We start from the raw sequence: 17,230 nt of genomic DNA on the forward strand, positions 1-17,230 counted from the left end.
TATATATATATTAGTGATAATGATTTAAACATTATTTCCAAAACTTCTAAAGGTTGAAAACCATTGACAAGAACTGATAAGGAATTGTTAAACACTAGCATTCATCCAATGAAGCCACTTTGAACCAAATCCCATTCTAGCCATTACATAATTAAGATAACTCAAAGAAACACAATCGAAGGTTTTTTGAAAATCCTTTTTCACCACGAAACATTTCTTCTTGAATCTTCTTTAAAAAAAAAAGCCAAAACCTCATTTAACACTAAAACCCCATCATGAATATGTCTATGGGCAAGAAAGCCGATTGAATTTTGGAGATCAATTTGTCCATCACATTCGTGAGCCTTGAAGTTAAAAGCTTGAAAAGTAATTTGTAAAAGGTGTTAATCATACTTATAGGCTCGTATTCATTGAGGCTTTGGGGTAGGAAGATTTGGGGATCAAGGGAAGAAAAGAGGCCGAGACAACCTTTAGAGTTGTAACTTTGTAATGGAATTCATTCACGAGGAATTCTTGCATAGACACGGACATAAAACCTTCTTCTTAGTCACAACTAAGAAAAATAAGACAATTCATTATAAAAGAGAAAAAAAATTAAAATTTGTTTAAATTTTAATTTATTTTTTAATTGGATTTATGGGTGATTGTGATTATAAAGGAGAGAGAAATTGAAATTTTAACTTTTAATTAATTAAAATTTTATAATTGATTGTGTGTAAAAGTATTCCTTATGATTGTGTCTACTTAAGAATTTCTCTTCATTCACAAAGCCTATGACATCAGAGAATACGAATACAAATTCCAACACTTCTTGAAAAAATTAAGATTAAAGTCATATAGTCTAAATCTTTTATCTAAAGCACAATTGCACACAATTTCCTTAACTTCAAAAAAAAACCTCGAAAACTACTTTCCCATCAACCAGAATACACTTGAATTGAACCCCCTCCAATAGAGGTCTTGTTTGTCATTAAAAACAAATCTAAAGTTGCATAAAATTAGAGGTCTTGGTTTTTGAATTTTTTTTAATTATTATTTTAATGTTCAAAGTAATACCAATTAGTGTTTTGTCAAAATTAAGTTAAATATTTCCTGTAGAAAGAAAAAAATGTAGTGAGATAATCAATAATTATAAATAAAATATAAATTATTTTTTTAAATTAATTGTTTAACAGATAAACAATATTAAAAATCTGCTTTGATATAAATTCAAAGTTTTCTTGATAACAATGTTAGTAACAACCCTAACCGTAATATTTATGTGACATCATATTACAATTTTCAATTTTTATATAATATAATATTTAATTAAATATTAATATTATTCTCATGCTATCATTTAATTATAATTAATATTATTTTTTCCCTAACTATTTTATGGTTATAATTATAAATATAATAATAATAATAATAATAATAATAATAATAATTGACATAATATTATAAACATAATATTAATATATTCAATTTCTTTCACCTTTACATAAAGAATAAATAATAACTATAAATATAATAATAATAATAATAATAATAATAATAATAATAATAATAATAATAACAATATAAATAATAAATAATATATTATTTAACAATCGACACAATATTAATAATTAAAATAATAATGATAATAATAATATTGCGCCACAACAATAAAAAATAATCCTAATAATAGTAATAATTGACATAATATTAATATTTATAATAATAATAATAATAATAATAATGAATCATAGTTATAAAAGTAAAAAGTAAGAGTTTAACGGTAGTGCACTGTTAATGTAAAGAAGTATTACACAGACATCCAAATATCCAATCAGATTATTTTTTTAAAGTGTCAAATCATTACAGCAATTTAAAATTTTAAAAATGACTTGGTAAGATACGTTGTTATTGGTTGACAGTGTAAAAATAATTTACACGGTCAGTACACATCACCTTTTCTCAAAAAGTAAATAATAATAATCAGGATTAAATTATACAAAATCATTTTAACAATCAAATTAATTTATAATAGAAAAGAAATAAAAAACACAATAAGATTATAGTATATGTTTTTGGATTCAAAATATATTTAAAAATATTATTATCAAATTAAAAAATTTGTAATATTTATAAATAAATAATTTATTTTAAAAATAAATAATAATAATAATAATAATAATAATAATAATAATAATAATAATAATAATAATAATAATAATAATAATAATAATGATGATAATAATAATAATAATAATAATAATAATAATAATAATAATAATAATAATAATAATAATAATAATAATAATAATAATAATAATAATAATAATAATAATAATAATAATAATAATAATAATAATAATAATAATAATAATAATAATAATAATAATAATAATAATAATAATAATAATAATAATAATAATAATAATAATAATAATAATAATAATAATAATAATAATAATAATAATAATAATAATAATAATAATAATAATAATAATAATAATAATAATAATAATAATAATAATAATAATAATAATAATAATAATAATAATAATAATAATAATAATAATAATAATAATAATAATAATAATAATAATAATAATAATAATAATAATAATAATAATAATAATAATAATAATAATAATAATAATAATAATAATAATAATAATAATAATAATAATAATAATAATAATAATAATAATAATAATAATAATAATAATAATAATAATAATAATAATAATAATAATAATAATAATAATAATAATAATAATAATATAACGGACATATTTACTTAGATGTAACCAGTTGTATTTTATTTTTTTAGAAAAGTGTTTAAATATGTCATGTAGCGTAAGTTCCAAAATGTTGGCATTAAAAGAAACAAAAGCATAAACATTACACAGTGATTCACCATTTCCACTAACCAATTAGCCATTTATAGCCCCACATATTTGACCACTGAAATATTCTCATGCCACTATTATACTAAAAACATAATCCTGCCATTTATGTAATTTTTTGGGCTTAATTGTAACTTTAATCCTCTTATTTTGTCTTTTTCTTAATTTTGATCTTTCTATTTTAAAAATTACTAGTTTAGTCCTCTTTTTAAGTTTTATGTGCAACTTTCGTCCCCCTATTTTTTTTTTCTGCAAAATTAGTCTCTATTGTTGTCCCTTTTTCAACATAAAACTCAAAACGGAGACCAAAATCGTGGTTTTAAAAATAGGGGGACTAAAATCGAAAAAAAGATAAAATAGGGAGATCAAAGTTGCAATTATGTCAATTTTTTTTTGTTAAACATAATTAATCTTTTTATTTTTATAAATAAAACACATATAAACATTCATAAAAGTATCTTTCACTAAAAGTAAAATGTATTCTATGAAAATAAAAGAGTTAATGAAAATTAAATTTTCAATTATTTTGAAATTTTTTAGCAATAATTATTAAGTATTGTGAAAGTAAATTTATTTCTATTTATCAATTAAAACTATTGAAGACAATTGAGAGTATGAATGTAAGTTTGGTTTTGCAATGATAAAGAAAAAAAACAGATAAATCTATATATAAACTCATGACTTTTTTTTATATATATTTGAATACGATGTTTTTTTTTTTTTGTAGTTTTTTCCAATAATATTTATAACTATAAATAATATATTTTTATATGATGTTGAATGCAATATTAATTTATTTTAAAAATAAATAAGTAGAATAACATGAGTTCAAATCCACTTCCAAATCTGCGTTTCTGCACTAAACTACACACAGCTAATAATTTGATGACAATGAGATGTGTCAAAATCAATTTTGCTCTTATTCAAAAGTAAAAACAAATGTACATCATAATATATAAATATTTTTTTCCTACACCAAAGGGAAGTATTATTTGGTTTGATATTTCATTGTCAACTGACATTAAAACTATCAAAATCGCATCGGAGACGAGACATGTTGCAGCAATACTCAAATTTAGGCAGAAAAGAAAGAAACAAAAGAAAACATTTTTCACAAAGTGGTAAAAGGACAAATCATAAAAAAGAAATACTATATCAGTGATTCAGTGATCAAGATTTGTTAAGGCAAAACGTATCTATTGTAATTGTTGGATTCAGACAGAGAGTGAGAGCCACAATACAAACATCAACACCTGATCTACTGATTCACAGTGTCACGCTTAGGTTACATATCGGACCCACGTTCATATGTGAGAAGACAATGCATGGCTACTTCATCGTTGTTTAAGATGGTTAGCGTGAGTTCCCACTCTAATTCTCAATTTCTCATATAGCTGCCTAGCACAGTGTAATGAATAATGAACAGTGATCTCACCACACATACTTTGGTAAATTTGCATTTGAAATGACATAAATGATGAGAGGGGAATTGGATCACCTCCTGTTATAATTATTCTGCCATCTCTCCAGTTTACAATCTAACGGTTAAGAATTCATAAAGTTTAATTAATTAAAAAACAACTATTAAAGAAGAGAGAGAAAATAACATGATGGCAATTTCTAGCGGGAATAGTAACGATACATCTTCTTAGCTTTTCAATTTCATTTTTACTTTTAACTTTCTAAGTACACATTCATTATTCTAGCAAAGAAAAGCTACACAAAAAATTTCCAGAAACGTATCAAATAGCTTCATCATTTCATCAACAAAATTTCCAGAAATCTATTCTCCATACAAGGTTAGTTTTTTAAAATTTTGTTTTTTATTTCTGATTTAATATTATGATAATATAATAACTTGTAAAACTATCACTGTCATGAACAAATTATAAATGTTTTATACTTATATGACATTTATTTACACTAAAATTACATGTTTATAGATTAATAATTTAATTACTCATTAAGTTATATATATTATATATACTTTTTAAATTTTTAGAGACCGTAAACAATTTGCATAATTTTTGTGTGTAGAAAATGGAAGATTGGAAACCAAAATTAAAAATGATTTTTGATAGCATTGAAGATGCTTGGAAGTTTTGGGTTAATTATGGCGGAAAGATTGGATTTGGGGTGAGGAAACAATATTCTCACAAGAACAAGAATGGTATAATTACTTCTTACAAGTTTGTTTGTTGTAAAGAAGGTATACGAAAACCAGATAAACGAGATTATAAAACGATCAATCCAAGGCCGGAGACCAGAACAAATTGTCAAGCAAGGTTAGGAATTAAGAATATGGATGGTAAGTTTATGGTCGTTGATTTTGTGGAAGAACATAATCACAATTTACATTTACAAGAAACAACTCATATGTTGCCATCTCAAAGGAAAGTCTCTCAAGTTCAATGTCAACAGATTGATCTAGCCGATGACGCGGGATTACAACAAAGGAAGTCATTTGACTTGATGAGTAAAGAAGTGGGGGGTAGAACTAATTTGGGATTTATTCGTCTTGATCAAAAGAATTATCTTCGGAAAAAAAGGCAAAGGAGTATGGTACATGGAGAAGCCGGTTATCTATTGCAATATTTTCAAAGAAAGTCTATGGAAAGTCCAACTTTTTATCAAGCATATCAAATGGACATCGAAGAACAAATCACCAATGTGTTTTGGGCAGATGCAATGATGCGAGTGGATTATGAATATTTTGGTGATGTGATTTCTCTTGATTCAACATATTGCACAAATAGTTCACATAGACCACTTGCAGTATTCTCAGGGTTTAACCATCATCGTAAAGTTGTGATCTTTGGAGCTGCATTATTATATGATGAAACAATTGAGTCATACAAGTGGCTCTTTGAGACCTTTTTAGAGGCTCATAAGCAGAAAATGCCACAAACAGTTTTTACTGATCAAGATCATGCGATGGCAAGAGCACTAATGGAGGTTATGCCTGGAGCTTATCATGGCTTATGTACTTGGCACTTGATGCAAAATTGCATCAAGCACTTAGGAAATTTAATGAAAGATGGATCTCATTTTCTAAGTGACTTTAAGAAGTGCATGTATGAATATGAAAATGAAGACCAATTTGAAGAAGGTTGGAGAAATCTCCTTGTAAAATATGATGTGAAAGAAAATACTTGGTTACAAAGAGTGTACACTATAAAAGAGAAGTGGGCATCATGTTACATGAAGAAAGTTTTTACATTAGGTATGAGAAGCACTCAACTTAGTGAAAGTGTGAATGTGGGTATTAAAGGATTTATGAATGTGAACTTGGATATAATCAAATTTTTCAAGCGCTTTGAGGATGTTGTGGAAGAAAAACGATATAGTGAATTAAAGTGTGAATATGAAGCGCGACAAAAGATTCCAAGACTAAGGAACTCATATTCAAAAGTCTTGCAACAAGTGTCTGAGATTTATACTCCTAGTATTTTTGATCAATTCCAACACGAGTATGAGTTGTTTGAAACATGCTCTGTGAAAAACATTGATATTCAACCACCGTTAATTGATTGTGTTATTATCATGGAAAGTAATTTGGGTGAGTGGCAAGTGTCATTTGATTTGAATAAGAATTCAATTTGTTGCTCTTGTCGTAAGTTTGAGAGTTTCGGCATACTTTGTTGTCATTGTTTAAGACTATTTATTCACATGGATGTTAAATCAGTTCCAGAACAATATATCTTAAAAAGGTGGACAAAGTTAGCTAGAAGTGAGACTTCACGTAATGTTGAGGTTAACTATGTGGTGGAAGATGTTGACTTATCCCCAGCTCAACGCTACAAGGAGATTTGTCCTCGCCTTATTAGGATAGCCACTGAAGCGTGTAGAAATCCAGAAGCATTCAGTTTTCTTTGCAAAATCACTAATGAATTGGATAAGCACATACTCAAGTTTCAAAGCAATCCAATAAGTAGTTCTCAAGTGAATGAGTTTATCGGTGGAGTTAAAGAGTCTACTAGCAACCATGATGATTTGACACAAGCAAAGGGATTCAAAAAGAGAGAAGGCAAAAGGAGTTCAAAACGTCCAAAAGGCTGGGTAGAGCGCCAACCTCCCAAAAGAAAGAAAAATATTGGCTCTAAAGTTTCACAAGTCCAGGTATTATTTAATTATTTATTTCAATTGTTGTCTTTTGTCAATTAAGTAAATTCATAATTTATATTCTTTTATGTCATGCAGCATAATAAAGGGTGTGATTCACAACTTCACGGAAAAGAAAAAGACAATGAAATAGGTGATTCACAAACACAAGTTCAATATGAGGTGCCCAATACAAGTGCATCTGTTTGGCTCAATAACTCTTACAATATACCATCCATGGTAAGTAAATCTCAATTTGAGTATGTAAACTTGTCAAAAAGTATTTAGTAATTGAGTGATTTTATGTTTTGTGCAGGAAAATAATAACACAAGTCAATTTGGTACCATTAGTTTTACTAGATTATTGATGGTAAATTTTAACAATTATATAAATTTTAATTTCTATCGAGGTGTTTTTTTCATATCTATATTTAAACTATTAACTTATATCATTTTAATTATAGGAAAATCTTCATGGAGATGCTTCAGCATTAACCAATTCATAGAGAAGTGAAGAATTGCTTTCTATTGGTTTAATGAACTTCCTGCTACATGTTGGTCTGTGTTTTATATCAGAAATGTGTTGGTCTGTGTTTTATAATAGTAATGTTTCCTGCTACATGTGGCAGTGTATTATTTTGTGAAAGATTTTTTAATTTGGGAAGAAATCATTGAGAATTAATGAATTTGTTACATTGTTTTTATTGACAATTCTTATATATGGAAGATGAGATTATGATTCTATCTTACTATAATAACTTTCTGCCACTTTTACTGGTTGATAAAAAAAATTAGGATAATTGTCTACCATTTTAATTTTTAATTATAAACCTTCTTTTTAAAAATTGGTGGCATGTTGATTTTCTACTGGTTTAACAAAGTTTCTGCTACATGATGGTTTGTGTTGTTCCATTCTTTTGTAATTAGCAGCAACGTTTATAAATGTCCGGCTCGAATAATGCAAATGAAAGAGAAAGAAATTTCATCTTTTTCTTTAAATCATGAGATTATGATTGTTATTATCACAATTTTTATCTAATAATTTTTCATAATTATCGGTGATGGCGGCTGTAAAATATCAATTTTGTAGCTACTGATGTAATATTTTGTTTATGAGAAGAGAAGAAAATAATTGATTCTAAAACAGTTTTGTAATAAAATATATATATATATATATATATATATATATATATATATATATATATATATATATATATATATATATATATATATATATATATCAGTTTCTCTCTCTTCTAACTTCCTATGATAAATTGTTTTCTCTCTCTTCTAACTATTTTTTCTTTTCTTTTAATGTTTAACCATGAGATTAATCAAATGGTTTAAAATTGCACTGGAGGAAAAGCTGGAGAGATAAGGCAGGAGAGGATCTTATTCCGATGAGAGGCTAATCCCGGAAATTAGAAAGGGTAGATACTCATCCTCTTACTTTTATAGAAATTTTAAATGATGAAACTTAGTAACATGTGAAATATGTAAATGAGGACATATTACTTTTTATATTCATTAAATTATTAGCTAAGACGTGTTTTGGTCATATAAAAAATGTTCATAATTTGGAGAACATTTCTTATTAGCGAAATTAAAATTGTCTTTTGACATTAAAATTGTCTTTTTTCTTTAAGGTCAAAAACAATAAAGAGTTAAAATTAAAGCGAGATAATGTTAAGGTGTATGAGTTAAGATTAGATATACGTGTATATATGAATTTGATTGGGATTTTTTCACTAGTGAGATTGAGGATTGTAGGTTTTTCTGTGAAAGGGTTTTATTGTGAGACTGACAGTTCTTAAAGCCGCTTCAAGTAAATTAATTAAATATGTGAAAGCATGTTCCAACAATCAATATGTTTTTAGACCATTTGTCTTTGACACTTCAAAGGCTCGTGGAAAGCAATGTTGTGGCTTCTAGGTCAATAAACTAGTTTTTAATAAGAGAATTAATTTTGTTATCTAAAAAGGAATATCAATGGAATTTATTATATGTTTGTCTTCTATTTATCTATAATATTATATATATATATATATATATATATATATATATATATATATATATATATATATATATATATGTATATAAAAGTCATTTTCTCATAAAATTTGTAGTTTCTGACGAGCGTAAAAGTACTAAAAAATAGATGGATTTAATGAACAAAGAAGATGAGCTAGGCCACCGAAACGGGAACCTCCAGGACAAAATTTGAAGAAGAGGAGCTAGTCATCGTATTCCGAAAAAATATCAATTTGTTTTCCTAGACCCCTTATGATATGTTGGGGATTTACATCTGAGTTGTATGTCTTGGTCTCGCCATCAACTTCTCAATGAAGAAAACAACACAGTTAAAGCATAAGGTAGGTGAGGAAACGAAAAACCATTGATGAAGAAGTCATAAAACTAAAAAAAAGATTTTATAACCGAAATTAAGTTCCCAACTTGGATGGCGAACGTAGTGTTGGTTTGAAAGACATCTAGTAAATGGAGAATGTGTGTGGATTTCACTTATTTAAGTCTTGTGTGTCCTAAAAACCATTACCCTTTGCCAAACATTGATGGAAAAATTGACATATCTCCAAGTTATAGGACTTTAAGCTTCATGGATGCATTCTTTGGCTACAACCATATTAAGACGGACCTCCTTGATGCACCTAAGACCACATTCATGTCCAACAACTACAACTATTACTATGAAGTCATGCCTTTCGGTCTCAAAAACCTAGGTGCCACGTACTAGAGGCTGATGGATGACGTTTTCTCAAGTTAAATAGGTATCAACCTTGAAGTCTATATACATGACATCGTCATGAAGACCTTAGAGGAAGGAAATCATTGTAACAACCTAGAAGACAATGCTCCTTTGGGGTCCAAGAGGAAAATTTTCTAAGTTTCATGTGTGGAACTTTGTTTTGTAGGCTTCTTCTAGCTGACATATCTTTAATAAAGACAATTTTTTTTTACTATTATAACTAATGATGGCAACTAATGACAAGTCAAGCATAAGAGAAAAAAGCGGTTAAAGATGCAAGGCAAAAAATTAGGGTTTGATGGACTTGATTCTCTGATGATGATAACCAAATGGAATACAACTAATGTCTCATCTCAAGTAAACTCAAGAAAGTTTCGTCAAAGAAAATATCTGACAAGACTTGAAGTATGTGAAAGTATGTCTCTACAAGTCTAAGTGAACATATTATAGAGCATAAGGGCATTCTCGTAAAAGTACATGGCTAAATCACATACACAAACTTGTTTTCAAACTTATTTTCTCAAGTAAAAGTTTTCAAAAATGACTTGAAGCCATGCTAGATGAGTTAGTAGTTATTTGAAAAGCTCCGAGAATTTTTTTTGTCTTTACCGATCGATTGAAACTCTTCCAATCGATTGGAACAATTCAAAAATGCGCCCTAGAAGATTAGGACATCGTCTTAATGATGTTCAACGACTAAATATTTTCCCTTTCCTTTTTAAGCTTGATAATCGATTAACTTAGGGTTACCAATTTTCTGGTACATATTGCCAATAGATTGGCAAGTCATAAAAAGTCTCAACATCATTTATTTTTTGTGACAACCTCTAGCCTATAAATAGGGGTCCCTTTCCACTCTTTTTCCAATCCATAAATATGGTTTTCACTTCTCACCTCTTTCTAAAAATATTTTTGGTTACTTTCTCACACTAAAAGTATAGCCGAAGTGCTTTTCAAAAAGTTCTATTGTGAGTGGGGAAAGTATAATTCTGGAAGGGGGTTTTGTAAGTTCACCCAGGAAGTTTTGTTTATACCTTGGTTGAATATTTATCCACTTAGGAATTGTTTGTTTAAGATTGAAGCTAAACCTATAAAAAGTTTAGGTTTGGGATTTGTGTGATCAAGTATCTTGTTTAGGTTTGAGATCAAGCCATGGTAAAATATCACAAGTTCTTGGTTAGTCTGTGATAAAACCAAGTTTAGGTTAAATCTTATCCCAATTTTAAAAGCATGTTTCGGTTCGAGATCACCCCGGTGGTAAAATCTCACAAGTTATTGGTTAGCCAAGTATAAAACCAAGATTTAGGTTCGAGAGCACGTCCCAGTATTAAAAGCTCCCAAAGTTTGTTTAGAAGCTTAAAGGCTAACCGCTCCAAGATTCTTGTGAAAAGATGACTAATCGCTCGATCCATCATTTATAAAGAAGAGTCCCCGCTTCACTCCTCAGTTTTTTGTTTGGTAGGAGGTTAGCCATAAACTTAATTTTCCTTATATAAGGGGGTTCGTGAGTTATATCAACTAAAAACTCTCAAGTTTAATTGGATACTCTCAAGATCAATTCTTAGGGACAAGACTAAGTCGTCTTTTGATTGAACCTATATAATCCCTGACGTTCTTCTCTTATCCCTTAAATTCTTTATTTCTGCAATTTATAATTTGCAATTTTATTTTCTGCTGCATATTTACAAACCATTTCTAAAAATATTCTCAAACTCTAATTTTAATTCACAAAGATTTTCAAATCCAATTTTTTATGAGACACACAATTTACCCCCCTCTTGTGTGCGAAGTAACACGTCTAACAAGTGACATCAAAGTCTAACTCCTATTTAAGGACCAACCGTCTCAGGAGGAAAATGACTACTGACAAGAGATCTTTTCTAAATACACTACCACTTTTTAATAGTTGTAGATTTGACATGTGGGAATCTAGGTTTATAATTTTTATTCAAATTATAAATAATGAATTATGGGAAACCATAATCAATGGTCTGTTTACCCCTACTTACTAAGTAGATGGAAAAGTAGTAGATAAACCCAATTTTTTGTTGGACAGAAGAAGAAAATAGAAGATATGAAATAGATTTCAAAACTATGAATTTTATAACTAGGTCTCAATATGATAGTAAATTTCTTTATGTTCATCATTGCAAAACCACTAAGGAAATGTGGGATACTCTTGAAATGATATATTGAGTTTCTTCCAGTATCAAGCAAGAGGAGATGAACACGCGACGCGAGGCAAAAAAAATTCAAAACTTATAAATACTTAAAGTTGTCTTGGAACGTTTGTAACTATCGAATGTATAAGAGTTATGAGATTGTAGTTTTGTCCAATCCTTAAATCAAAAGATGAGAACCTTCATGAATTTCAGAAAAAATCCAAGAATAAGAAAATTATAGAGAAGTTGAAGGAACTAATTCAATTACTCAAAGATGGAGATACGAGTTTGGAAAATGAAGAATCATCAACTTCATCACACTTCTAACATACGAGTGCGGTGGAATCCTTTGAAAGAACATACTTAGTAGTTGAACGATCTTCAGAAAATTCATCATCAAATGAAGGAACCTCGTGTTTAAGAAAATTTGAAAAAGAGGAAGTATCTTCAAGTGAAATCTTTAAAAGGAGAAAAGTAGGAGAAACATCAACCTCGAGGAGAAACATAAAAGAACCTTCTTCCAATGAAGAAGATGAAGTTTTCTTATAAGTAACCTTCGAGATAAATATTGTTCAAGTAACAAAACCACCTTATGAACAACTGTTTAGAATGAGTGGTTAGTTAGTTAAGAAAATGGGAAACTCATAGAACGTAACTCATGTCTTAAGGAGTCATTAAGATATCTTAAAGAAATAAATAAATCATTCAAGATAGAAATAACTAAGATCGGAAATTCAAGAGAATAATGTAAGAGTTGTGTCTCCCTAAAAAGGTAGTTGATTTACATGAAACCCTAGGAAAAGAAAATGTTGACTTGATCTTATCAAATCAAAGACCTTCCTTAAAAATAATTGGACTAGGATTTAAAAAGGATAGAAAACCTAGTAAGAGAAAGAACCGTCCAATTTATAAATGTACACACTGTAAAAGAGACGGTCATTTAGAACCTTTTTGTTTTGATAAATTGAAAAGACATATATGTAACAACCTTATATCTTCTTGAACTAATGCATCTGAGCCCAAGAAAATGTGGGTACCAAAGGTGAAACCTTAGTGTTTTGCAGGTGTGCTTTACAGCTCTAAGTTTAAAAGGATTATCAATGGAGTTGTGCAAAGAAAGAGTATACTTCCAAGTATACAGATTTTACAAAGTCTCTAATCCAATAATGCATGATGATGGAAAATATTATTTTGAGAAAAAAATTTAGAATATCTCAATATGATCCTTAGTGATCATTTGAATGAATATGCATGTAATGGACGTATTCATTTTGTTGCTCATACCAATTCTTGCATCCCATGATGTGTAGAGAAGGATACACCATAACATATTTGGTGTTTCTCTTCAAGGGAAGTATTTAATGATGAAATAATCGAAAAAATCTAATTAAATCCTTAAAGGAGTGAATTTAATTTTTTTTCTCATCTTAATACATATTTTTGTAACCCAAAATATGAGTTTTTCAAGTGTTTTTAGAAAGGAGGTGCAAATAAGCTTAACAGGGGTGCAGAAAAGCAACCAAATTTAGCACACGACCCAAAATACACAAAGGTGGTTGAACTACGTAAGCCCAATCGATTGGAAGAGTTTGTCACACTGGTTTTCAGGTCAAATCCAAGCCAAAATTTTGCCTCAAGAAAATCAAATCACAACATTAATGATGAACACACAAAAGCGTGAAAAATCTGGTGAACCAATCAATTGGAGCCCTTAGCCAATCGATTGGCACATTCAATCCTGAAAGATTTTGATTTGATTTTCAATCACCATAATCCTCATTAATTTCTTGCAAGAAATACACGATAAAATATTCAAAAAGACATGTTATAAATAGGTATGCTCTCTCACTACTTTTTGCATCTCAAAATCCATCTCTTGTAGTCTTCTTTGTCTGAGTTCTTTTGCCGTAAGTATCAGCATGGTCTCATCAAGTCAAAAACCAAGAGAAGCACTGAGAAGAAAAATTATTACAATTGTGTTAATTTATAAGATCCAGACACCTGGGCCGAGTAAGCTATTATTACCAGGTAGTAGGTATGTACCTGTTAGTGAGTTGCAGAGCATCCATAACCCATTGTGCATGAAATTTAATCAGCGGCTCATAACGTTTGCGCCTTCCCAAGAAAAACTCATCAAAGCAAAGTACTTAATGTTTCATGTGCTTCCCATGCTTGAGAGACTATCCCTATAAACCTTTGTTGAGAGACTCTCCCTTCAAGCACCGCTTAAGAGATTTACTCGTCGAGCCCTGCTTAAGAGACTCACCTTCAAAGTCTCGCATAAGGGATTCACCCTCCAAGCCTCGCTTAAAGGACTCACTCTCCAAGCCTTGCTCAAGTGACTCGTCCTCCAATTCTCCCTCAAGCATTGCCTAAGAGACTCACCTCTTCAATTCTCATCCAAAAAAGGATTTTCTTTCATATAGCTTAAATCACTTCACCCATCTCATGCCTTATGCTTGAGAGACTGTGGACTATGATAATTTTGATTGGATCTTGGAAGAGAGTGACATAACTCAAACATCCCAAGAACATTGTAAGAGGTCAAATGGAAAATCAGGTGGTTGTGACAAGTTAGATCATGAGGTTTCTCGACCCGAACCATCTATCTTAGGACATGGGCGCCCGACCCAAACCGATATTATTGAGTTACAACTGTATTAATACATGTTTGACTATTAATACTTATCTTATTAATGGAAGAACCAAGTATTCACATTTCCACGTTCTAGCAAAGCACGGAATGAAATTGGTTCTTCATCCATAACTTGGCCCATGAGTTAAGTTTATAAAATTCTCAAAAGCCTTCTTACGCTCTGTAATGTAACCAGGGTTCTCACTATTGTATTTATCACATGTATATTGGCATAAGAATATGTCAAAAATAAAATAGGTAGTCCTGATAAAATAGAAGGAAAACAAGATCCCATTGAATAAATTTTGGCAGGAGGCGTGTAAAGCTAATGGCACATATCAACAATGTTTCTTCTCTGTCAAAGTGTGGCATTAAATCGAACGTGGATTGGCTGCAGCTTTTTCCCTACTGCCCACTCTTCTGCCTTGATTTGAACCCTTGGATTACACCATATGCATATTAATTTTCTAAAATATTATCTTGTAAATGTTTATCAACCATTGATTTGGAGCAAAATAATAAGCAAAACAGAAAAGGACAGGAGACGATCTAAGCTCCATTAAATCTTATCCAAATATTTTTTATGCGCTATAGAATATATGATACTATGTACCTTTGCTCACTTAGACATTTTTTATTTCTATTAAAGAGATTTGGATTATGTTTTAATGTAATATGGTTATGTAACTTATTTTGTCTAACTTGAGGACATGATTTGACGAGTTCTCTACAACCCTTTATAGAAGGTGGATAGAGATTCTTCACACTCTAATTGTAATGTGTTGAAATACTCCTTATACTCTCCATCAATATATTTTTTCTTATAAAAAAAATCAAAATTATTTGCCACCTTCCTAAGTACTAGTTTCTTTACACCTTTAAGATTCATGATTCATGTTTCTATATGCATATAATATATCAATATAACTGTTAATATCATAATTTGTCTACAAGTAAACACACTAATAGTAATATTATAATCTAAATTTATTTAAGAGGAAAAAGAATGTAATCTACCTTTCATTCGGAATAATGAAGTAAGAACTTTTTTAAAGAATACCTTTTTTTTCCCCTTCTTTCCACTCTTTTTCATCTTACAAAATAACAGTAAAAAAACGTTAATTTATTCCTCTCCTTTTCCTTTCTTTCTTCTTCTCAATGAATCAAACACAATGATAATTTTTAGTACCTGACCTCTACCTAACGCCAAGAATTAAGAATTCTGTATCCATACACTTTTTCAGGGAATTCTGTATGCTTACACTGACAAACCAAAGTACATGACTTGAATCCTTTTTTTTAGTCTTTCAACTTGAATACAAATAAAAAGTACCATGATTAAAACAAGGGCCTTCTTAGTTCTTATTGAATTCAAATTTCAGAAAACCCCAAAATTTTGTACCAAAATGGAATCCTATTTAATTATCTACAGACTCAACAACTACTATAGGTAGAGAGACATTTAGTCACATGAGTCAGAGTAGCTAGCAATATGAAAGATATATGATATTAATATAGTGATGGGTGCATCGCATATAAGTTACATAGATTGGTCCCATGACAAAAAGAATTTGGTTTTCATCATTAATACACTAAGATACTACATTCAGCTAAAGAAAATGGTGGTGCACACAACACAACTTGTATTTTTTTTTACAATGTTGAGCCAGCATAAAAATAAGGTCTTCAAAACAATGCCCTTAAAATTTTAAAATATAAAAAAATTATCTGTAAAAATATATCCCATTTTATTATTTAAAAATTAAAATTATATTAATAAATATTATATTAATAAACTAAAATTAATATTAAATTAATTAATAATATGTACTATTTAAATTAAATGAGTGTAAATCGTTGATTTAGAGTTGATTATCTGACAATAATATTTATTTATATTTATATATTAATATAAATAAATTATTGATATTTATACATAAATAATTAAAAAATTAAATTTATTATTAAATAAAAAAGATACAAAGAAAAATCAATTAAATTAATTTAATAATTTTACTAAAATACTTTTATGTAAATTAAAAATATTTTATTTAAAAATTGGTTTTAGATCTCCATTGCCACTTCTTGCTAAATCCTAAATGAAAATTTCTTTGGCCACCTCCCTACCTTCTAGTCCACCTCCGGTGAAAAACCCAAACTACCCCTGACTTCGGAAATGCATTTCCGAAATGTAAGAAAAAGGTGTTTTCGGAGATGCATCTCCGAAAGCGCCTTTTTTTTTGAAAAATTTAACTTATTTCGGAAGTTCATTTCCGAAAACAGCATTTCGGAAGTTCATTTCCGAAATACTGCGCGTTTTGCAGATTAAGCAAAACAGCCCCCTCCCCCAAATCATTTACCCTAATCTTCTTCAAACTCAACCCCAAAGAGATTTTTGTGCAAACCAGTTCCAAGCCACCTCAAAGGCTCCATCTACTTGCTCTATTACATTCTAAAGTCCTCCAATCTATTCAATAGGTAAGCATTTTGATTTTAAGATCTATGATTAAAATGTATATTAGGGTGTTTACAAATAGCAAAAAATGTATTAGGTTAGGTTTATAGTGATATTTAGGATGTTTAGAATGTGTATACATAGGTTTGAATTTTGATATTGAGGTCTGCCATTGAAGGTTGCAGAAAAGCTCTGCGCAGGGGTGTTTCGGAAGTTCATTTCCGAAAACACCTC

General features: G+C 29.0%; 1 protein-coding gene across 1 annotated transcript; it reads left to right on the top strand.

The window, feature by feature from the left end:
* Positions 1-4,919: 4,919 nt before the first annotated feature.
* Positions 4,920-7,486, top strand: LOC131598269 (protein FAR1-RELATED SEQUENCE 5-like). The gene is made up of 5 exons (XM_058870886.1): positions 4,920-5,467; positions 5,588-6,975; positions 7,090-7,220; positions 7,297-7,350; positions 7,445-7,486. Exons 1-5 carry the CDS (start codon positions 4,920-4,922, stop codon positions 7,484-7,486), a joined length of 2,163 nt encoding a protein of 720 aa, XP_058726869.1.
* The last annotated feature ends 9,744 nt before the right edge of the window (positions 7,487-17,230 follow it).

Source organism: Vicia villosa, linkage group LG4 (assembly GCF_029867415.1).
Source record: "Vicia villosa cultivar HV-30 ecotype Madison, WI linkage group LG4, Vvil1.0, whole genome shotgun sequence".
Taxonomy (NCBI): Eukaryota; Viridiplantae; Streptophyta; class Magnoliopsida; order Fabales; family Fabaceae; genus Vicia; species Vicia villosa.

Bases quoted from the DNA above. Each gene is read 5' to 3' on its own strand.
- LOC131598269 (XM_058870886.1), top strand. From the start codon at position 4,920: ATGGAAGATTGGAAACCAAAATTAAAAATGATTTTTGATAGCATTGAA. The intron at 7,221-7,296 runs GTAAGTAAATCT...TGTTTTGTGCAG, and splicing joins CTTACAATATACCATCCATG to GAAAATAATAACACAAGTCA. The intron at 7,351-7,444 runs GTAAATTTTAAC...TTTTAATTATAG, and splicing joins GTTTTACTAGATTATTGATG to GAAAATCTTCATGGAGATGC.